The 16,850-nt window shown below is 45.7% G+C and overlaps 1 protein-coding gene across 1 annotated transcript in view; it reads right to left on the bottom strand.

The window, feature by feature from the left end:
* The window catches only part of LOC146797465 (protein SSUH2 homolog), a 219,989-nt gene that overhangs the window by 128,672 nt on the left and 74,467 nt on the right, over positions 1-16,850 (bottom strand). Inside the window, exon 2 of the mRNA XM_085624491.1 lies at positions 3,890-3,963. Within this exon, the coding sequence (XP_085480617.1) occupies positions 3,890-3,963 (74 nt within the window). The remainder of the gene's footprint in view (positions 1-3,889; positions 3,964-16,850) is intronic.

The raw sequence follows: 16,850 nt of genomic DNA, 5'->3' as shown, positions 1-16,850 counted from the left end.
TGAACAATATGCACATCAGACTTCACGAGCCAACTGGTTACGAGCTGTAACATCCGATGAAGCCCCATGTGTGGCTTTAAAAGTTGAATACCATTGTGTTTGCTGCAAGTGTTTCTCGGATGGAGAGTCAGGACACCTTTTGGGCTATCAAATTCAGATTTAATTTGATCCAGCTTTTAGATCCTCTCATGAGACTCCTCAACTCGTATGTAGGGAACCGATCTTACAATGCATCCATCTCCTGTACATACAGCTCTCCTGTAGACAGCTCTAGCCAGTACACTGAAAGGCAGAAGTGGAGGGTGGTTGCGCACTGTGTACATGGTCTTTGATCAGGACACTGCTAACAGTGATTTTGATTTTGTTTGTATGGTGCAAATGATGGTTTACAACAATTCCGTACACTTTCAGAAGAAAATGTGTAGATGGTGTACATCGATTGTAAAACTACTGCATTCAATTGTGGCAGGACATAGAATCGTGAGCAACGTGCAAGTTATGCAAAGAATGCGGTTTCGTAACCGGAAGCCGGGCAGGGATGCGGGCGGACTCCTGCGTGCTTCAATGCTGCCCTTGGGTATCTGAGATCAGCTGACTTCTTCCCTCCCCGCTCCGTTATCTATGGCCTTTCTGAGCGCGGTATCAGCACATCTTAAACAAGCAGTCTGTTCCTTCCTCTGGCCACTTCTAAACATGGTAAACCTCCCGTCCAGCGCCCAATTAAAGGACCCTCGGGGGCGGGGGTCATGGGCAGGACCGGTTTTATGGAAGCAATTCCCCAATATAAAGACAATTGGGAGAAGGGAAATGACGACGCGCCCCAGCCTGAAAAATGTAGTCAGCTGTCCCTACATTGTCAACAGAGTTGATTTAGTAGAATTATGCAAAGGTCCAGGGCCAAGCACCTCTCGCCTTTTAGTATTTTATGGGCTGCTGGGATCTAAATTACGCTCATAAATGTGCCCCACATTTGTTCACGGCGTCACGCTACTCATCCCACGAGCCAGCAAGATAGCTCAGCGAGTTAAGAGCTTGATGGAGCGTCATGTGCGACCTGCTGGTCACAAGCCTCAATCCAGGAAGGCAGATTCAGTCCACTGTTACAATTATCAAAATAAATGGTAGACATTTAATTGTTTTAAGAATTAACACTATTTATTTACAAAGCAATGCAGTGGCAGAACTGCTGTAGCAAGCAATCCGTAAAAAACCAAACTATTTTAAAGAGTTGCAACACCCCACCAATGTCAAGGGTTCTTGACATGGGTGTTGGGTTGGGGTGGCTTCTTTTAGCCAACCCAAGCACCCCGCTTGCTGAACCAACACTTCACAAAACTGTGGCTGAGTTTTGGAAACGGGCACAACTGCAAGAATGTGGCCACCTAGACAGAGCCAGCCGTCAGAACCACCAGAAGACTCCGACTTCCAAACCCGTGCAAAAGCTAACCCGGTAAAAACCTATATGAAACTTTCTATCGCAGAGACGGTCAGTGGTGTGGCGTGTGCTACACAAGTGGCCTTGTTCATTCATTACTGTGTGAGGCTTAACTTAGCTCAGTCGATCACACGTGGGGAGCCTGTGACTGTCGCATGACTGCTTCCGGCACTGAGCTGTAATGCAGGTGGTCACATGCGCTGCAAGTCCTGTAAATGTGATTCCTCCAAAACAGAGGTAAAGAAAGGGCAGCAGAGAATCCATCGAGGGCTGAAAATATCATTAGCGGTTGTCTACACTGCTTGGTACGGAAGACACTAGTTAGACCAAACTGTTCAGGTCGGTGCCACCCTTAAAGTAGGTCATCTATCTGCCTGTCACAAACCTGGACTGTTCCCAGGGGGAGCAGGGTCAAGACTCATTTGCATATGGCTGGGCCCAAATGGGGGTGGCATGATGAGCAAAAATACCGATGGATTTATCCCAGATCTGTGACTGGGATGTATGACATTGTTCAGCATTCCATCCATCACCTTTGTGTTGCTATAGGGGCCCTAGGTGGTAATAGCATGCCCAGACGTGGGCCCCATGCTTGCCATGCCACTGGATTCAAGCTGTCCTGGCTGATGAGGTCCGATACCCTGAAACTAGTCTCAGGATGCTTAATTTCCAGTCCAGGGCACACTGGGCCTGGAAGTTCGCGTTGGACTGTCCAAGGTCAAGATTGGTTTGCATAGGGCTGGGTCCAAACTGGGGTGGAATGGTGAGCAGAAAAACCATGCATTTAACCCAGATGCGGGACTTGGGGTGAATGTTTGACAATGTTCAGCATTCCGCCAATCAGGTTTTTGTACTGCTACAAACCTAAAGAGTGCAGGTACCCATGTCTTGACAAACAGGCAAACTGTCTCAACGCAGACAAAATTGAGTTTGTTTTATTTGGCAATACCTCCTGCCAGCCCTCATGTTGGTGGTCAAAACAATTGGGACAGCCACAGGTACCCAGAGTATGCAATGAATCTCAGATTACATCAATGCCAATCTGATATTCAAAATTCATACCAAAATGGTATTCCACTAGGTTTCATACCTTAAAAAAAAAAAAAACAGACTGGCAAAGCCAATAGGTCGGGCTTTAAAGAATGTTGTATGGCATTGAGAAGCATTACAAGAAAAAGCACGGGAATCAATATGCATCTGTGGGTGCAGAGAACTGTAGAATAATTTTGGTGCAGGTCAAAAAGACAGGCGACAGTTGCACTGCCAAGCACCTAAAAACCCATTTTAATGAGACAACCCTCCTTGCATCTGTGCTGAAGCCAGAGAAAGACAAACACAATCAATTATCTAGCTATTAGACACATTTACAGCATGACAATGTCATATGTGGGCTCATAAAAGATCAATCTCAGCCAGCTGGAAAAATAAAATGATCACAGTTGCCTGAAGGGCAAGCACTTTTTTGTGGAAGCACCAAAAATCTGCCCAATCAAAACATGTACACCTGGCTCCCAAGATGCCAGGGGAGGAAAAAAACCCTCTTTAGTGATGTTCACTTAATTGTATGGCAACAGCTGCGCTGTCCAGACAGACCATAAAAGATCTTCTCTTTCCTGCCTGATCAAGAAATAAATCTGTGGTCCAGGCACTAGCAATTTCCCGATTGGACTACTGACTCCCTTCTTATCTAATCAAACGACAAAAATGCACTCAAAATGCCACTGTTTGCTGCATGGGGCTAATCAACAACTCACACATCAGATCAGCGAACATCCTTTAATTTGTTTCCAATTATAAATTTATGCTTAAGGCCCGTGTATGATCATAAAACTTATTGTCAGTCTGCGCATGTGCATTACTCAAAAAGCTTTTTCGATATACATGTTCTGACAAGATCAATAAGATTTTAATCGGCTAACTCATTACTCACACCACGTTTCTCCAAGGCCGGTTGTGTGGGGGGGGGGGGGGGGGGCAGGTGTGTCCTAGGTGTTGGAAGAACAGGGAATTTGTTCGCATTAATTTGAACTTGGATCTTTTCCTGAATTTCTGAAGTTTCTGGAAATCTCTGAAAACGTATATTTGTTCATTAAGGGTAAGTTTTCAAATTGCTGTAAGTCTCTTCGGAATTTCCGTTTGTGCCAAGAAGCCCTACTTAATGTGCCAGAAATAAAATTAATAATTCAACCCATCAAGGATTCAAGGGCTTTGCCCACACAAAGCTTACTCCTCCCATCTGCAATGCCGAAGAGGTACCTTAAAGGATGGAAACAAAAAGCTCTCTTCTGGGGATGTCATGATGGAACAAGGAAAGACTTTCAGGTCAGCATCCAGGCTTACAGACACCTATCATGTGTGCCTCCAAGCACAGTACTCTAGTGTGGCTGAAGGATAGGTGCAGCATTTCACAAATAGCAAATTAAAGCGAAAAAATAAATCAAGTCAATTAAATACCTGGATGTCCAGGGCCTTGGGCAAGCAAAGGGTGGCTTTCGGCTCCATAGCCTGGATACGCTGCTGTTGCATTTCTGGGGAAAAATAAAACATACATTAGAAAAGGAAACTATATTAATAGAGCATCTTTTGAAATAATAAATGCTGGGCCTATGTATTTTGGGATATCAACCGGCCAAGCAAATTAACTTTATTGGGCGGGAGGAGGGTGTAGTATGAAAACTCTTCAGTGAAACCAGTACAAGATGTCCACACCACCAGCTTGCAAACAGGTTAAACTTTGGATAAGCCATTCCCAGGCACGCCAGTCCAAGTTTATTTTTTTCCTCAGTTGACCAAGTGGTGCCACGCTTTTTCTGAACCCCACAATGCGATACAGAGGTCTGGCCAATTAGGCTAGCTCAAGGAGCGGATGCGGCCTACATTTCAGACGTTAGATCATGCTTTTTGACTCCACTACTCAGTCAAGAGGGCATGGGCAGAACAGGGATAACCGCAACATTGTAGCTTCATCCTTACAAATCAAAACCCGGAAGAGATTCCAAGGAAATCAGTTCAGAACGTAGTAACCATTAGGGGGGGGGGGGGGGGGGGGGAGGGAGATGGAGCTATGCAGTTAAGAAACCGATATGGTACATACAAATGGCTGGACCTCCCGGATTACTACAACAATGTTAAAATATGGGCTTGCAGCCCTCCGTTGAATGAGATTTGGGGGGAGGGGGGGGGGGGGGGGCTCCTAACTGCTGAAACCCCACTATGGTACGGCACTTGGATCAAATCCACAGTAGGACTCCCAGGATTCAGCTCATTGGACCCAAGTAGGATATCTAGGCGAGGTGGCATTTGGGGTAGGGACAAATCCACTCCTTAACATACCTAAAAGAAGCACATGATATACCAAAGTCACAATTCTATGGATACCTATAGGTCTGCCACACTCTGGAGGCCCACGCTAAAGACCTCGCAGCCCTTCCCAAACACAAGCCACAGGCATCCAGAGTTACAATTAAATGCTTGGAGGACAAAGCCATCGCTAAGATTTATTGAACATTGGTTAATAACACCCCGAACCCGCTCCTGTGTCTCCATAATTGCTGGGCTCAGGATTTAGGAGAATTGGTTGGCGGGACTGGAATGAAAAGAAGATGGGCCCCTAGGGTCCTCACAGTGTTCCATGCACCAGAGACTCATGCAGCTGAAATACTTTCACCGAGTTAATTTGCCCAACCAGGATGAGACCGGGATTGGACCCCCGGATCTCCAAAAGTAGGGGGGAGGAGCCGGGCACATTCTTTCACACAGTATGGGAAAGACCGGTCATACAATGCTACGGATCCTGTGTACATCAAACGTTGTCTGGAATGGTGGACAGGCAGATTATCCTGGATCTCAAAATGGGTATTTTGGAATTTATGGATTAGTGGAGAGGACATTGTGCCACCAGATTATTCATGTCACTGGTTTATTGGTAGCAAAAAGAGATACTGTACAACACTGGAGTCCAAAGGGCTCATTCTATAACACAGCAGACCTTACAGTATTGATTATTATGCCAAAGCAAAAGTATACATTTCCAGATCCAGGGGTTGTAGTTAGAATTTTACAAGGTTTGGGGTATGTGTGGAACTACATGTAACATGTTATGCTTCTTGTATACTGTTAGTGATTTGCTGAATGTCACTGTTTTGACCATTAGATTAGGCAGTTACCAGGTGCTGCATGTTACTAAACTACTACATTCCAATAAACATGGTAAATAAAAAATAAAAAAAAAAATAAAAAAAAATAAAAAAAAAAACACACCAGGACAAAGCGATCAGTGCAGTGGATGCAGAAGCATCAAGGTCCTGGGACGTTTGGAGCCCACTGTACCCAAGTACAGCCGTCGTTCACTAGTGAACTGGGGTCAGTGGGCCCTTTCTTGAATTATCGTCCACCGCACCGTTATTATAGCACGGACTAGGAAAGATTATATGATTGCAGAAGGTCCCCTGAAGTCAGACATTGGCTCAAGTCTCTTCTACGGCATTCCTTTCGAGAAGAAAACAGACAACTATTCCAATTGCTTGACCATTTCTAGGCCAGAATTTGGCATTTGAAATGGATCACAACGTGTGCATTCAGAAAATTAAGTTTGTGTGTATGAATTTAAAGACGTTATTGTAGCGAAAGGATCTCCTGACTTTCATTTGCTGCTGCTAAAATGGCATGACCACCAAAGCCTCTCGGTCATAGTCTGTCGCTGCAATCTATTGGTCGATCAGGGATTCACGCGAATTTATTTCAAATCACTATCAGAGTGTTTACCTATCCACATATAGATTTTTTTAATAAACATCCATCTTGGATTATCACACTATATAAATTTTACGACTCAGTTATGCACATACGGTTTTCTCAATAGGTCAATGCAGACTACAAATGTGAAAGTGCATATAAATTATTTCACAAAAACGTTTTTCTCATCTTCTTTGTAAAAAGGATTCCTTGATAGATAGAGCTGTTAGGTATAATCAATGCCATACTTCCCAAGCAGCAAGATCCAAAAGGCGGCAGCCATTTTCCTCTGTCCAACGCCCACTGGCTGTGGCCACAGGTGTGCAGCCACGAAGGGTGCACCACCAACCTTGGCGCCGAACCACCTCTCCGCGAACAGGTAACACAAGGCCTGAAGTAAATGTAAATGTAAATGTTGTAGACTTGTAAAGCGCACAGCTACCCCAGCAACGGGGCATCCCGGCGCTGTAGACCGCTGGGGAACCCGTCCTGGCTATCCCTGTGAGATGGTCCCTTTCTGGGTATCTCCAAGGTGAAACCAGGCATCCCCGGCGTCTGTGGGGGGCCGTTGTAGAGATGAGGCAAGCTTAATGCCCAGAGTTGCCGAGTGTGTTCCTGGTTAGAGTAGGTACCGAGGCGAGAATTATCGAGTCCGTTTTGACCCTGGTCCACGACCCTGCCGCATCGGGAATTGAACCCTGGTCCCTGGCCGATTCTCTGCTTACGGGTCTGCCGTCTCTAACTAGTGAGCCACACCTCTCCAAGTGAGGCGGAGAAACTCCTTGGAACCCAGAAAGATAATCCTTCAGATGAGGGACCTTAGCGGTAGTCTGCATGAACTGTTTTTTACTCAAGCTACACAAGAAACTGACCCATGAGTAACCAGGCAAAATCACTGACCAGCAAAGCCCAATTGCTAGCTGGCATCTGTGCCCGATTCGGGTCCATTCTCTTTACACCAACTACAGAGATCTGGTAGCAATGCAAATACTGGGCAGCCGGGCTAAGACCACAGGCTGCAGAACCCTGTTGCTGAACCCATGTTAGTGTGTAGCATTGTGTTCTGTTGCGTTAGGAAATTTCTCCTCTTTTTACTAAGAGTACCACAGGGTTAACAACGAGTTATTGACTCCGCTGGATGACTGCGGAGTTGTAGTCTCTAACCCCGACACTAGCTCATCCCTGAAACCCCGAGTCAAGCGAGGAAGAGGTTACTTGGCAAGGTTTGCAGAGTTCTAGAAAAACAGCCTCCAGGACACAAAGGAGGCAACCAACCACAACCACCACGGTAGACCCCGGCTGCCCTATGCCCCCCACCAACAAGGTCCAATAGTCCATCTCATAACTTGGCCAGTCTCGTGTGCCACACAGACAACGTCAAGATTCAGACCCACTCGGTTATACAGAAAAACAAGGTAGCTTCTCCCCCAGGCATCAATGCTATGAAGCGAGCAGACTCCATCCGGCAGGAGAAGAAGAAATACTGGTCTGACCAGCTCTTGTACAAACATGTGAGCACAGAGACAAGCTGAAATTGTGTGCTGTAGCATCCTTCACCCATCACAAGAAACTCGCGTTCCACCACAAAGGTTTAATTACAGCACTTACTAAAGTAAACGAAGAATCCATACTGAAACGCTGAAGGAGGAGCATTACTTCTTGCAATGAAGCACAGGATGTGGAAATAGCGCATTACTCAGCCACGATATCTTCAGTAGGTGGACTCTCCCCATCGCTTCCCCCTAACACAGCACGAGAACAAACTTATACTTTTTTTTTCCTACATTTAGACTGGTTTGGGCGGGAACAGGTGGACCCATCGCAAATGTTTTGGGGTGTACTGCATTATTTATATAGAGCTTCATACCCCAAGCGACATCACGAAGCATCCAAATTAGCGCCACGTTCCTGGACATCTTTTCATACTGCATGGTGTTGGATGCAGACTGGCCTAGATGGGAGATGTTGGGTACAGTGCATGAAGTTTGAAGACAGGTGATGGATGCAGACTGGCCTTGATGGGAGATGTGAGGTACAGTGCATGAAGTTTGAAGACAGGTGATGGATGCAGACTGGCCTTGATGGGAGATGTTGGGTACAGTGCATGAAGTTTGAAGACAGGTGATGGATGCAGACTGGCCTTGATGGGAGATGTTAGGTACAGTGCATGAAGTTTGAAGACAGGTGATGGATGCAGACTGGCCTAAATGGGAGATGTTGGGTACAGTGCATGAAGTTTGAAGACAGGTGATGGATGTAGACTTGCCTAGATGGGAGATGTTGGGTACAGTGCATGAAGTTTGAAGACAGGTGATGGATGCAGACTGGCCTTGATGGGAGATGTTAGGTACAGTGCATGAAGTTTGAAGACAGGTGATGGATGCAGACTTGCCTAGATGGGAGATGTTAGCTACAGTGCATGAAGTTTGAAGACAGGTGATGGATGTAGACTTGCCTAGATGGGAGATGTTAGCTACAGTGCATGAAGTTTGAAGACAGGTGATGGATGCAGACTGGCCTAGAAGGGAGATGTTAGCTACAGTGCATGAAGTTTGAAGACAGGTGATGGATGCAGACTTGCCTAGATGGGAGATGTTAGCTACAGTGCATGAAGTTTGAAGACAGGTGATGGATGCAGACTTGCCTAGATGGGAGATGTTAGCTGCAGTGCATGAAGTTTGAAGACAGGTGATGGATGTAGACTTGCCTAGAAGGGAGATGTTAGCTACAGTGCATGAAGTTTGAAGACAGGTGATGGATGCAGACTGGCCTAGATGGGAGATGTTAGCTACAGTGCATGAAGTTTGAAGACAGGTGATGGATGTAGACTTGCCTAGATGGGAGATGTTAGGTACAGGGCATGGAGTTTGAAGACATGCACTTAACATCCTTCTTAAGCTCAGTGATGCTGCATCAAGTGTTGCAGAAAATGTGAAACTAAAGAAGCTGCAAATTCAAATACGGACCATCTTTAGGGCATTATTAACCACAAATGATGTTGGTTACATGTGATCCACAGCTAATTTACTATATGGGCCTTCCCAAGGATAATTGAGGTCCACTCCGGGTGAATGTTACGTTGTCAATTCAATAAAGGACAAACAAAAGCCCAAAGCCTGGCAGCACTGTGTTGTCGTTACTAGTGAATTTGTACAGCCGGTGATCACATACTAGAATGTGGAAATCCTGGCACTGCATGAAGAATCTGGGAGTCTATGAACTGAGCAGGTGATGGTTGGTGGTTCTTGTGTAGTACTCTGCTACCAATTAAGGATTTGGAAGTCTGCTAGAGTATCAGTGGTTCATGCAGCACAACTCAACACTGTTGAATAATGAGAGAAAACTATATGGAGTCCTCCAGGAATAGCAGAGAAGCAACTTTGAAACCACCAGAGACAGTTTATGTCCTCTGGTCATGCCCCGTGCTGCTCTCCTACTGGAATCAAATTCAGAAAGTTCTTACAGATGCATATGGGTTTGACTTAGAGTCTTCGTTATCCCTTACTGTGTTGCACGATACTCAAGACATCGCCTTCTCCAAGCATGAGAAAAGACAGATGGACGGATGGATGGACACTGCGTTGGCAACAGCAAAGACCTGTACCCTCTGGAACCGGTCGAACCCCATGGCTCCTATTAACGAGGACTGGATAGACTACACCTGCGGCCCATGAACATCTGATCTACAGACTAAATGATCAGGTACAACGTTTCCAGGACTTCTGGGGTACCTTCATACCCTCCACTAGATGAGGGACACCACTTGCCTGGCTGCAGTGCTCGTGGATATTTCTTCCTGTTCACTCTTAGATGGTTACTGTAGATGTTTAGAGCTCTTCAAACCAAGTAGATTTATTCGTCCGACACTATTTCGTAATGTACTGGATCCTTGACCTATCCAAGTTCATATTGTCCCAATACTGTGTCCTACTTCCGCTAACTGACACTCAGTGGTATATATTTTAATCTAATTTTCTTTTATTTGCGCCATCAAAATAGGATGTACCCATTTTGGACAACTGTCTTGGATAATGGTCCGATTGGATCATTTGCATCGATATATATCCATCATGTGTAAACAGACATAGTATAAGCTCTCATGAGTCCACACAGGAGCATCCGTGGTGAATCCCAAGGGACTGGGTCAGTCCAGGCAAGGCACTTGCACTGGCAGGCGGGCGGGCGACTCGCCTGATAATGCAGAGGTTTGGGAGGATGGTCAAATAGCCAAAAACGTCTCACAAGCACAGCCTCTAAAGACTGTGGCAGCTGGAAAGGTATAGTTGGACAAGGTGGGGTGGGAGGCCAGGCCATGTTCTTACAGTTGCCAGGGGGGGGTCATTCTAGACTCTGCAGTCATGATGGAAGGAGGGTGGGCAATGAAGCTTGGGGGCGGAAGGCAGCAGGGATAAAACTGCAATCCTCACAGTGCACTTACACTGCTTAAGAATGTGCAAGTGCCATACTGGTAACTGCAGCTGTGTGGTACGTCATGTGGCAGAAGCAACTAGAAATTTTCTTGGAGAAGCGCGAAAACCATATTGGAAGTTTGATGTATTATGTAGAGGGGCTCTTAACTCCACCCAACTAAGTTGGAGTCTTACGTGGCCAACACCAAACTATCAATGGTTGGTTAAACATTTAGATGGCTTGTACAGCAGAAAAAATGAAGTGCTGATCCTGTAATTGTTCACTGGAGGTTAATACAGTTGGTGCAAGTTAGTAGCCAAATGTTTCTAGCAACCCTGCCAAGTGCCACACATCACAAATTCGTTCAATGGATTCTGGCAGGTTTCATTGCATGACTACAAGCACCAGAGGTTGTCACGCAATTAAGCTTTGCCAACCTTTACGCCAGGAGTGCCTTTACTTCACAGGTTGGTTTGTATTATTTCTTACCCTATAGGTAGGTGTGTTTGCGCTGTACAAATCGTCCATAACATGGCGAGATTTGAGAATTTGCTTCAATAAGGTCTTTGGCAGTGGCTCGTCTAGAAGTGAATTTTGGGGGTTGAAGGCAAACACTGTGCAAAAAATAAAACTGGTGGTGCCCAACAACAAAAGTGTGTACATGTACATTTACATATGTATAGATTTGCTAAAAATGTTTACATAGATATACACACACATACAAAGTAAGATTTTAAGCAAACACTGTTTAGCAGCAAGATGCCGTTCCTTTTAGATTTTTGTTTGCCGCTTCCTGGTAAATTGAGGATCTGTCGTATGGGGGCAAGAGTGAGGATACAGGCCCAATCCAGCCCCCTCTAGAGATGCCACTGCTCTTTGCTTTTGGTGTGAAAGACAAAGCTATAAACCGATGGAACTGCACAGTAAAATTATGGATTGAATGCGCAAGCCTGAAGGCTTCACAACACGGGGACAGCTACCATACTCCTTGGCATTCATCTAGCTGGCATCAAATGCTGTATTCAGAGTAGATTACACTAGGTCTTTATACTCCCAATGCCTAGGAGGTCTTCTTGTTGCAGTGAAGCGGGCAACAGACGCGCCAAGCCTTCCTTGTTCAAAGATTTTGTTTTCTCGGATGGTTACCCAGTGGCGGGTGGTGAGGTTTGCGATTGGTTGGGCAGACTTGCGGAGGGGGAAATTGGAGTAAGAGTCCAGCCAAACCTCAGACAGAAAGACCAGCAAAATACACAAATTTCAAATTTAAGCTCAAACTGCTGCCCCTCTTTTAGCACGTGCCCCAACAGCAGAAGCTGCCGACTTAGAAACCAGAGTCCCTGCTTAACTCAACGTCCTGTGTTTCTGGCCAAATCACGTAATCTCCAGGTGCCTAAGAAAATCTGGCATGTGAAATGTAATCTGGTGCTCATGTACAGTGCTCTAAAAGGCCTTGATTCAAGTTTGTGCTGTATAAAACTACATAAAATAAAAAAATACAAATGTGCACTCCCTCCGAAAAACGTATAGTGTGGCTCTAAAAGAAGGTTACAAGTCTTAGTACTGGCACAACAAACAGACCCCCAAAGTGAGAGGCATACAGTCGCTAGTTTTGATGGAAGACTTTGACACAATATTTGGGTACTGTCTGACCACGCACAGGTGAGGGGACCAGGGCTTCATGTTGGTCTGGAATCTTTCGGTATGAATGGGCAGTGGGAGTCAGTATGCTTTTCTTACCACTAAAGTGGAATCCATTCTGAAAATACACTACCTGACGTACGCACTTCTATTTTTCTTTCTGTATCTCTCCCACTCTCCTTCTATTTGTTATACTACCTTAATTCAGAAGACTACCATTTTTACAGCGCAAATGCTGAACAGTACGTGTCTAACCGCCTAGAGTGGTCAGCATTTGGGTTGCAACAGGCTCAGTTGCACCCCAAATCCTGACAGCTCGGCCCTACAAATGAAATAATTATTCTGAGGCAGATGGAAACCGGTCTAAAGGGGCTGCCGACAGTGAGGCCTTCTTCCATTTTTATAGGCCAACAAATCACGGAGCATTTCAAGTGCCTCTGCCTGTACATACAGTATCCATGGGCAAGGGTAATGCATGGACGCATTATAAATGTTTTAACTGTTAAGTGGCCCCTAAACAGGTGGCGCCGCGCCTCACGCGACACCTACTAAGCCCCATACATTGATAGTCCGGAGGCAAAACGCCCCCTCCCTCTCACCCCCGCCTGTGGCCACCAACACCCCTACATACAGGCTTTGCCAAGATGTATTCCTGGCGTCAGTCCACGAGACTGCTTCGGGAGCCTTGTATAATAAACACGCACACATTCACGCGCTTTGAATCAGCCCTCTTCATTCATTGGTCTGTTCAACTGTCATCTGCATTTTGTTTCCACCCAACAAAGCATAAATGATTGGTCTGTCTACTTCAGCCATTGGTACTCGAGCACCGAGACCTTTTGCTCACATGTGTACATCCGATAAAAAAAAAAAAGTTCACTTCAGTAACAAGGCAGATAGGTCAAGAATTCGCCAATCATTTCCTCCCCTCCCCCCCCCCCCCCCAGTTTACCTCTATGTAATTCTTGTGTTTAAACGAAGCCTTCAGGGAACAGCAATTCAAAGTCAATAATCCCTTTTCTTTGCACCAATAAAATTCAAATTTTGCTTTGATGTGTATTAAAACGAAATGGGGTTTCTATACCAGATCCAAGTACACCTGTCTGCTTGGAAGTACTCCAACTACTCAAATTATATGCATTGTTTTTTTCAATTTAAAATATTTTATTGAAAGCATATGGCAGCTGCATTTGGGTAGTGGAATGTCTACCAAGGAAAGACCTACTGTCTTTGCTAATGTTTGGCCCATCTAGAGATCAAGACAAATTAGGTTATAACTTTAAGCTACTATCTTTTTTTGCAGATCATTCCTCCTGCAGATCAAAAATGGTTTCCAGACCTTTTCCACAACTAAAGAACACTCGCAGCTAGATAAATATTATATTTATTTCGAATGCTATATACAAAAACCAGTTACTGATTTATTGTGCTGCTGAATTTGGAGCTCATTTATTAAGAGACTGAATTTACTTTTTTTTTTTTAATTGTTTTAAGAAAACCCAAACACCAAGGGCAAATTAATTCCCACCTTAAACACACAGACGCACGCAGTGAAAGACCACCAATACATTTGAGTCACAGATGCCTTAGTAAAGAGATAGGTGTGCAATACATTCAATTTCCCATGAATGCAAATACAGTTTATAGGTTTTAAATAGAAGTCCCAGAAGAAAATGAGGGAGCACTGACCGAATTTCAAATCTACAGGTAATGGTTACACCTAAAATTAAAGGTTAAGATGCAGCCACTCACGGTGATGCTACAAGCTACGGTAGATGGGGACTGTCAGTGTAATATTTGAGATTTAGTGTAGCCTCAAAAGCATCAGAGTGCTCCCATAGAGCAGGTTGTATAAACAAGACCCAGGCATTGCCTAGAACAAATATGGGCAAGAAAAACCGAATAATGCAAACAACTCCAATCAACAAAAACCATAGTAATCAGCGACTAACAGGCGAGGAACAAGTCAACAACAGGTATCGTAACTTTCACTTGGGGAATAAACAGCTTTTGTTTGGATCCAAAAACCCGTTTCAAACATTTCTACTGTGGCACTTGACACGTGTCAATTTGATTATTCAGCCCTCCTAAGTAAGCACGCCTGCTACAAGCAGTTACACGGAGACACCGTTCATCTAAAGTAACCCTAAGTTCTCTTGATGTGCTTAGAAATACTAGACTTCATCTCATCCCATTTACACCTTCTCCATTCAACAGCTTCGCCCCAACTTTGGCCAATGGTCCTCCGCCCCTTCGCCAGTTTACCTGCCTCGTGCATTCAAGTACCGGATTGGCTTCAGTTCATGTAGTCTGTACTCAAAGTAATCTGCGATCATAGTTCTAACCTGCACAGTGCAACTAACTCTGGACCTAGGTGGAACTCAAATGTTCAGTGCATTGAAGCTCATCAGATGCACGAAGCCACCTAATTTACAATAACGAATAGTTTCTTACCTGTCGGTGTAGTTTTGCAGCTTGAATATCTTTCTGGATTCACTATGCTGTGCATTATTCCGCGATCTTGTGATCTTGTGGTTGGGTCCGGATTTGTAGTCTTTTCTTTTTTTTTTTTTTTTGTAGCCCAGGTGGGCGGCGACGACCCACCATTTGGTGCACCTCCCGTGACGTCGTCGTGCTTCCTGCGGAAGTCCCACCTTTGGGGCGCCATCTTCGGGTTCTTTTTTATTTTCTTTTTTTTTTTTTTTTTTTTTTTTTTAAAACCCTAGGCGATTGATTAATCCTTCTTGTCCATTTTTCTGTACGTTTTCATTTCCTTTGATCTTTTCTATTTTACCCCCTCTTCCTCCAGCCTCATCTTCCTGGCGGAGGTGGGTGGGTTCGCTAGTGAATCCAGAAAGATCTTCAAGCTGCAAAACTACACCAACAGGTAAGAAACTATTCGTTTTGCAGCGTGAATCTTTCTGGATTCACTATGCTGTGCATAGACTTTGTAGCGGTTTTCCTAATTTTGTGGCGGCTGGGTGGTAGATGAGCGTTGGTCGTTGAAAATGTGTTGAAGCACCTTCTGTCCAACCTGTGCTTCCTTGTTCATCTGAATGTCCACGCAGTAGTGTTTCGTGAACGTGTGCACAGATGCCCAGGTTGTCGCGAGACATATGTCCTGGATGGGCGTGTTCGCCAGGAAGGCCACGGTGGCCCCCTTCTTCCTTGTGGAGTGAGCCTGAGGCCCCTCCGCTAGCTCCTGTCCAGCCTGTTTGTGGCAGAATTGAATAGTGAGGGCAATCCACCTAGCGATGGTGCCCTTAGTCACTGGCCTACCCATGAAGCTAGTAGAAAAGGACACAAACAGCTGCTTCGACTTCCTGAGTTCCTTGGTTCTCTCAATGTAGTGCATCACCGCTCTTCTTGCGTCGAGGGTGTGCAGGGACTTTTCTGCGTTTGAAGTCGGGTTTTGGAAGAAACTTGGTATCTGAATACTCTGATTCATGTGGAACGCCGACACCACCTTGGGCATGAAGTGTGGGTCCGTCCTCAGGACTATTCTGTCCTTGTGAATCTGAATGTAGGGTTCCTGTAGTGTTAGTGCTTGAAGCTCGCTCACCCTGCGTAGTGAGGTTATGGCCACCAGAAAGGCCGTTTTCATCGTCAACATCTGTAGTGTGGCCTTGTGAATGGGTTCAAACGGTGCCTTCATGAGCTCCGTCAGAACCACGTTCAGATTCCATGCCGGCGGCGGCAACCTTTTCGGGGGGGCCATCCTTTTGGCTCCTTCCATGAATCTCTTCACCACCTGCGAGGTGAAGAAACTTCCACCCTTTTCACCTCTGGTGTAGGCCTCGATCGCCGCTAGGTGTACCCTTAGGGAGCTCGAGCAGAGGTTACTCTTTAGAAGGTGTGTGAGGTACCTCAGTACTGTTGAGTCTCTTGTCATTCTGTTTTGCAGGCCCTTTTTCCTGCACCACACAGTGAATCTCTTCCATTTTGCGCTGTAGCATTTTCGTGTAGTTGGTTTCCTTGCCTCCCGTAGCACTCGCATAGTGCTCGGAGGCAATCTTAGGTGTGCGAACTCTAGGTCTTCAGGAGCCATGCCGCCAGGTTGAGGGTCTCCGGCTCTGGGTGCAGGACCTCTCCGTTTTGCATTGAGAGCAGGTCCTTCCTCCTCTCGAACCTGTATGGATTGCCTTGTGCCATTTCTTGAATTTGTGAGAACCATGTCTGCCTTGCCCACTGCGGAGCCACTAGGATCAGAGTCATGTTGCTGGTTCTGCACTTGTCGAGCACTCTGTGCAACAGGGGTATCGGTGGAAAGGCGTAGGCAAATGTCCTCGACCAGCTTATCCATAGGGCATTTCCCTGGGATTGCTGATCTGGTTGCCTGGACGCGAAGCTTTGGCATTTTGCATTTTGGCGTGTTGCAAATAGGTCTATTGTGGGAGTTCCCCATCTCCGGAAGAGTTTCTCCGTTTCCTGGCACCTCGTGCGATGCCGAGGTCTGCCTGCTTAGCCAGTCTGCCTCCACATTGTCCTTCACCGGTAGGTGAATTGCCAGTAGATCTATCCTGAGAGGTATGGCCCATCTCCAAATATCCTGAGCTAGAGAGGAGAGAGGGAACGACGGTGTCCCCCCTTGTTTGTTGATGTAGAACATTGCCGTGGTGTTGTCTGTTTGAAC

The sequence above is a fragment of the Triturus cristatus genome, chromosome 9 (genome assembly GCF_964204655.1).
Source record: "Triturus cristatus chromosome 9, aTriCri1.1, whole genome shotgun sequence".
Lineage (NCBI taxonomy): Eukaryota > Metazoa > Chordata > Amphibia > Caudata > Salamandridae > Triturus > Triturus cristatus.
The sequence above is the reverse complement of the archived record's forward strand: the minus strand, read 5'-3'. Positions and strand labels throughout refer to the sequence as shown.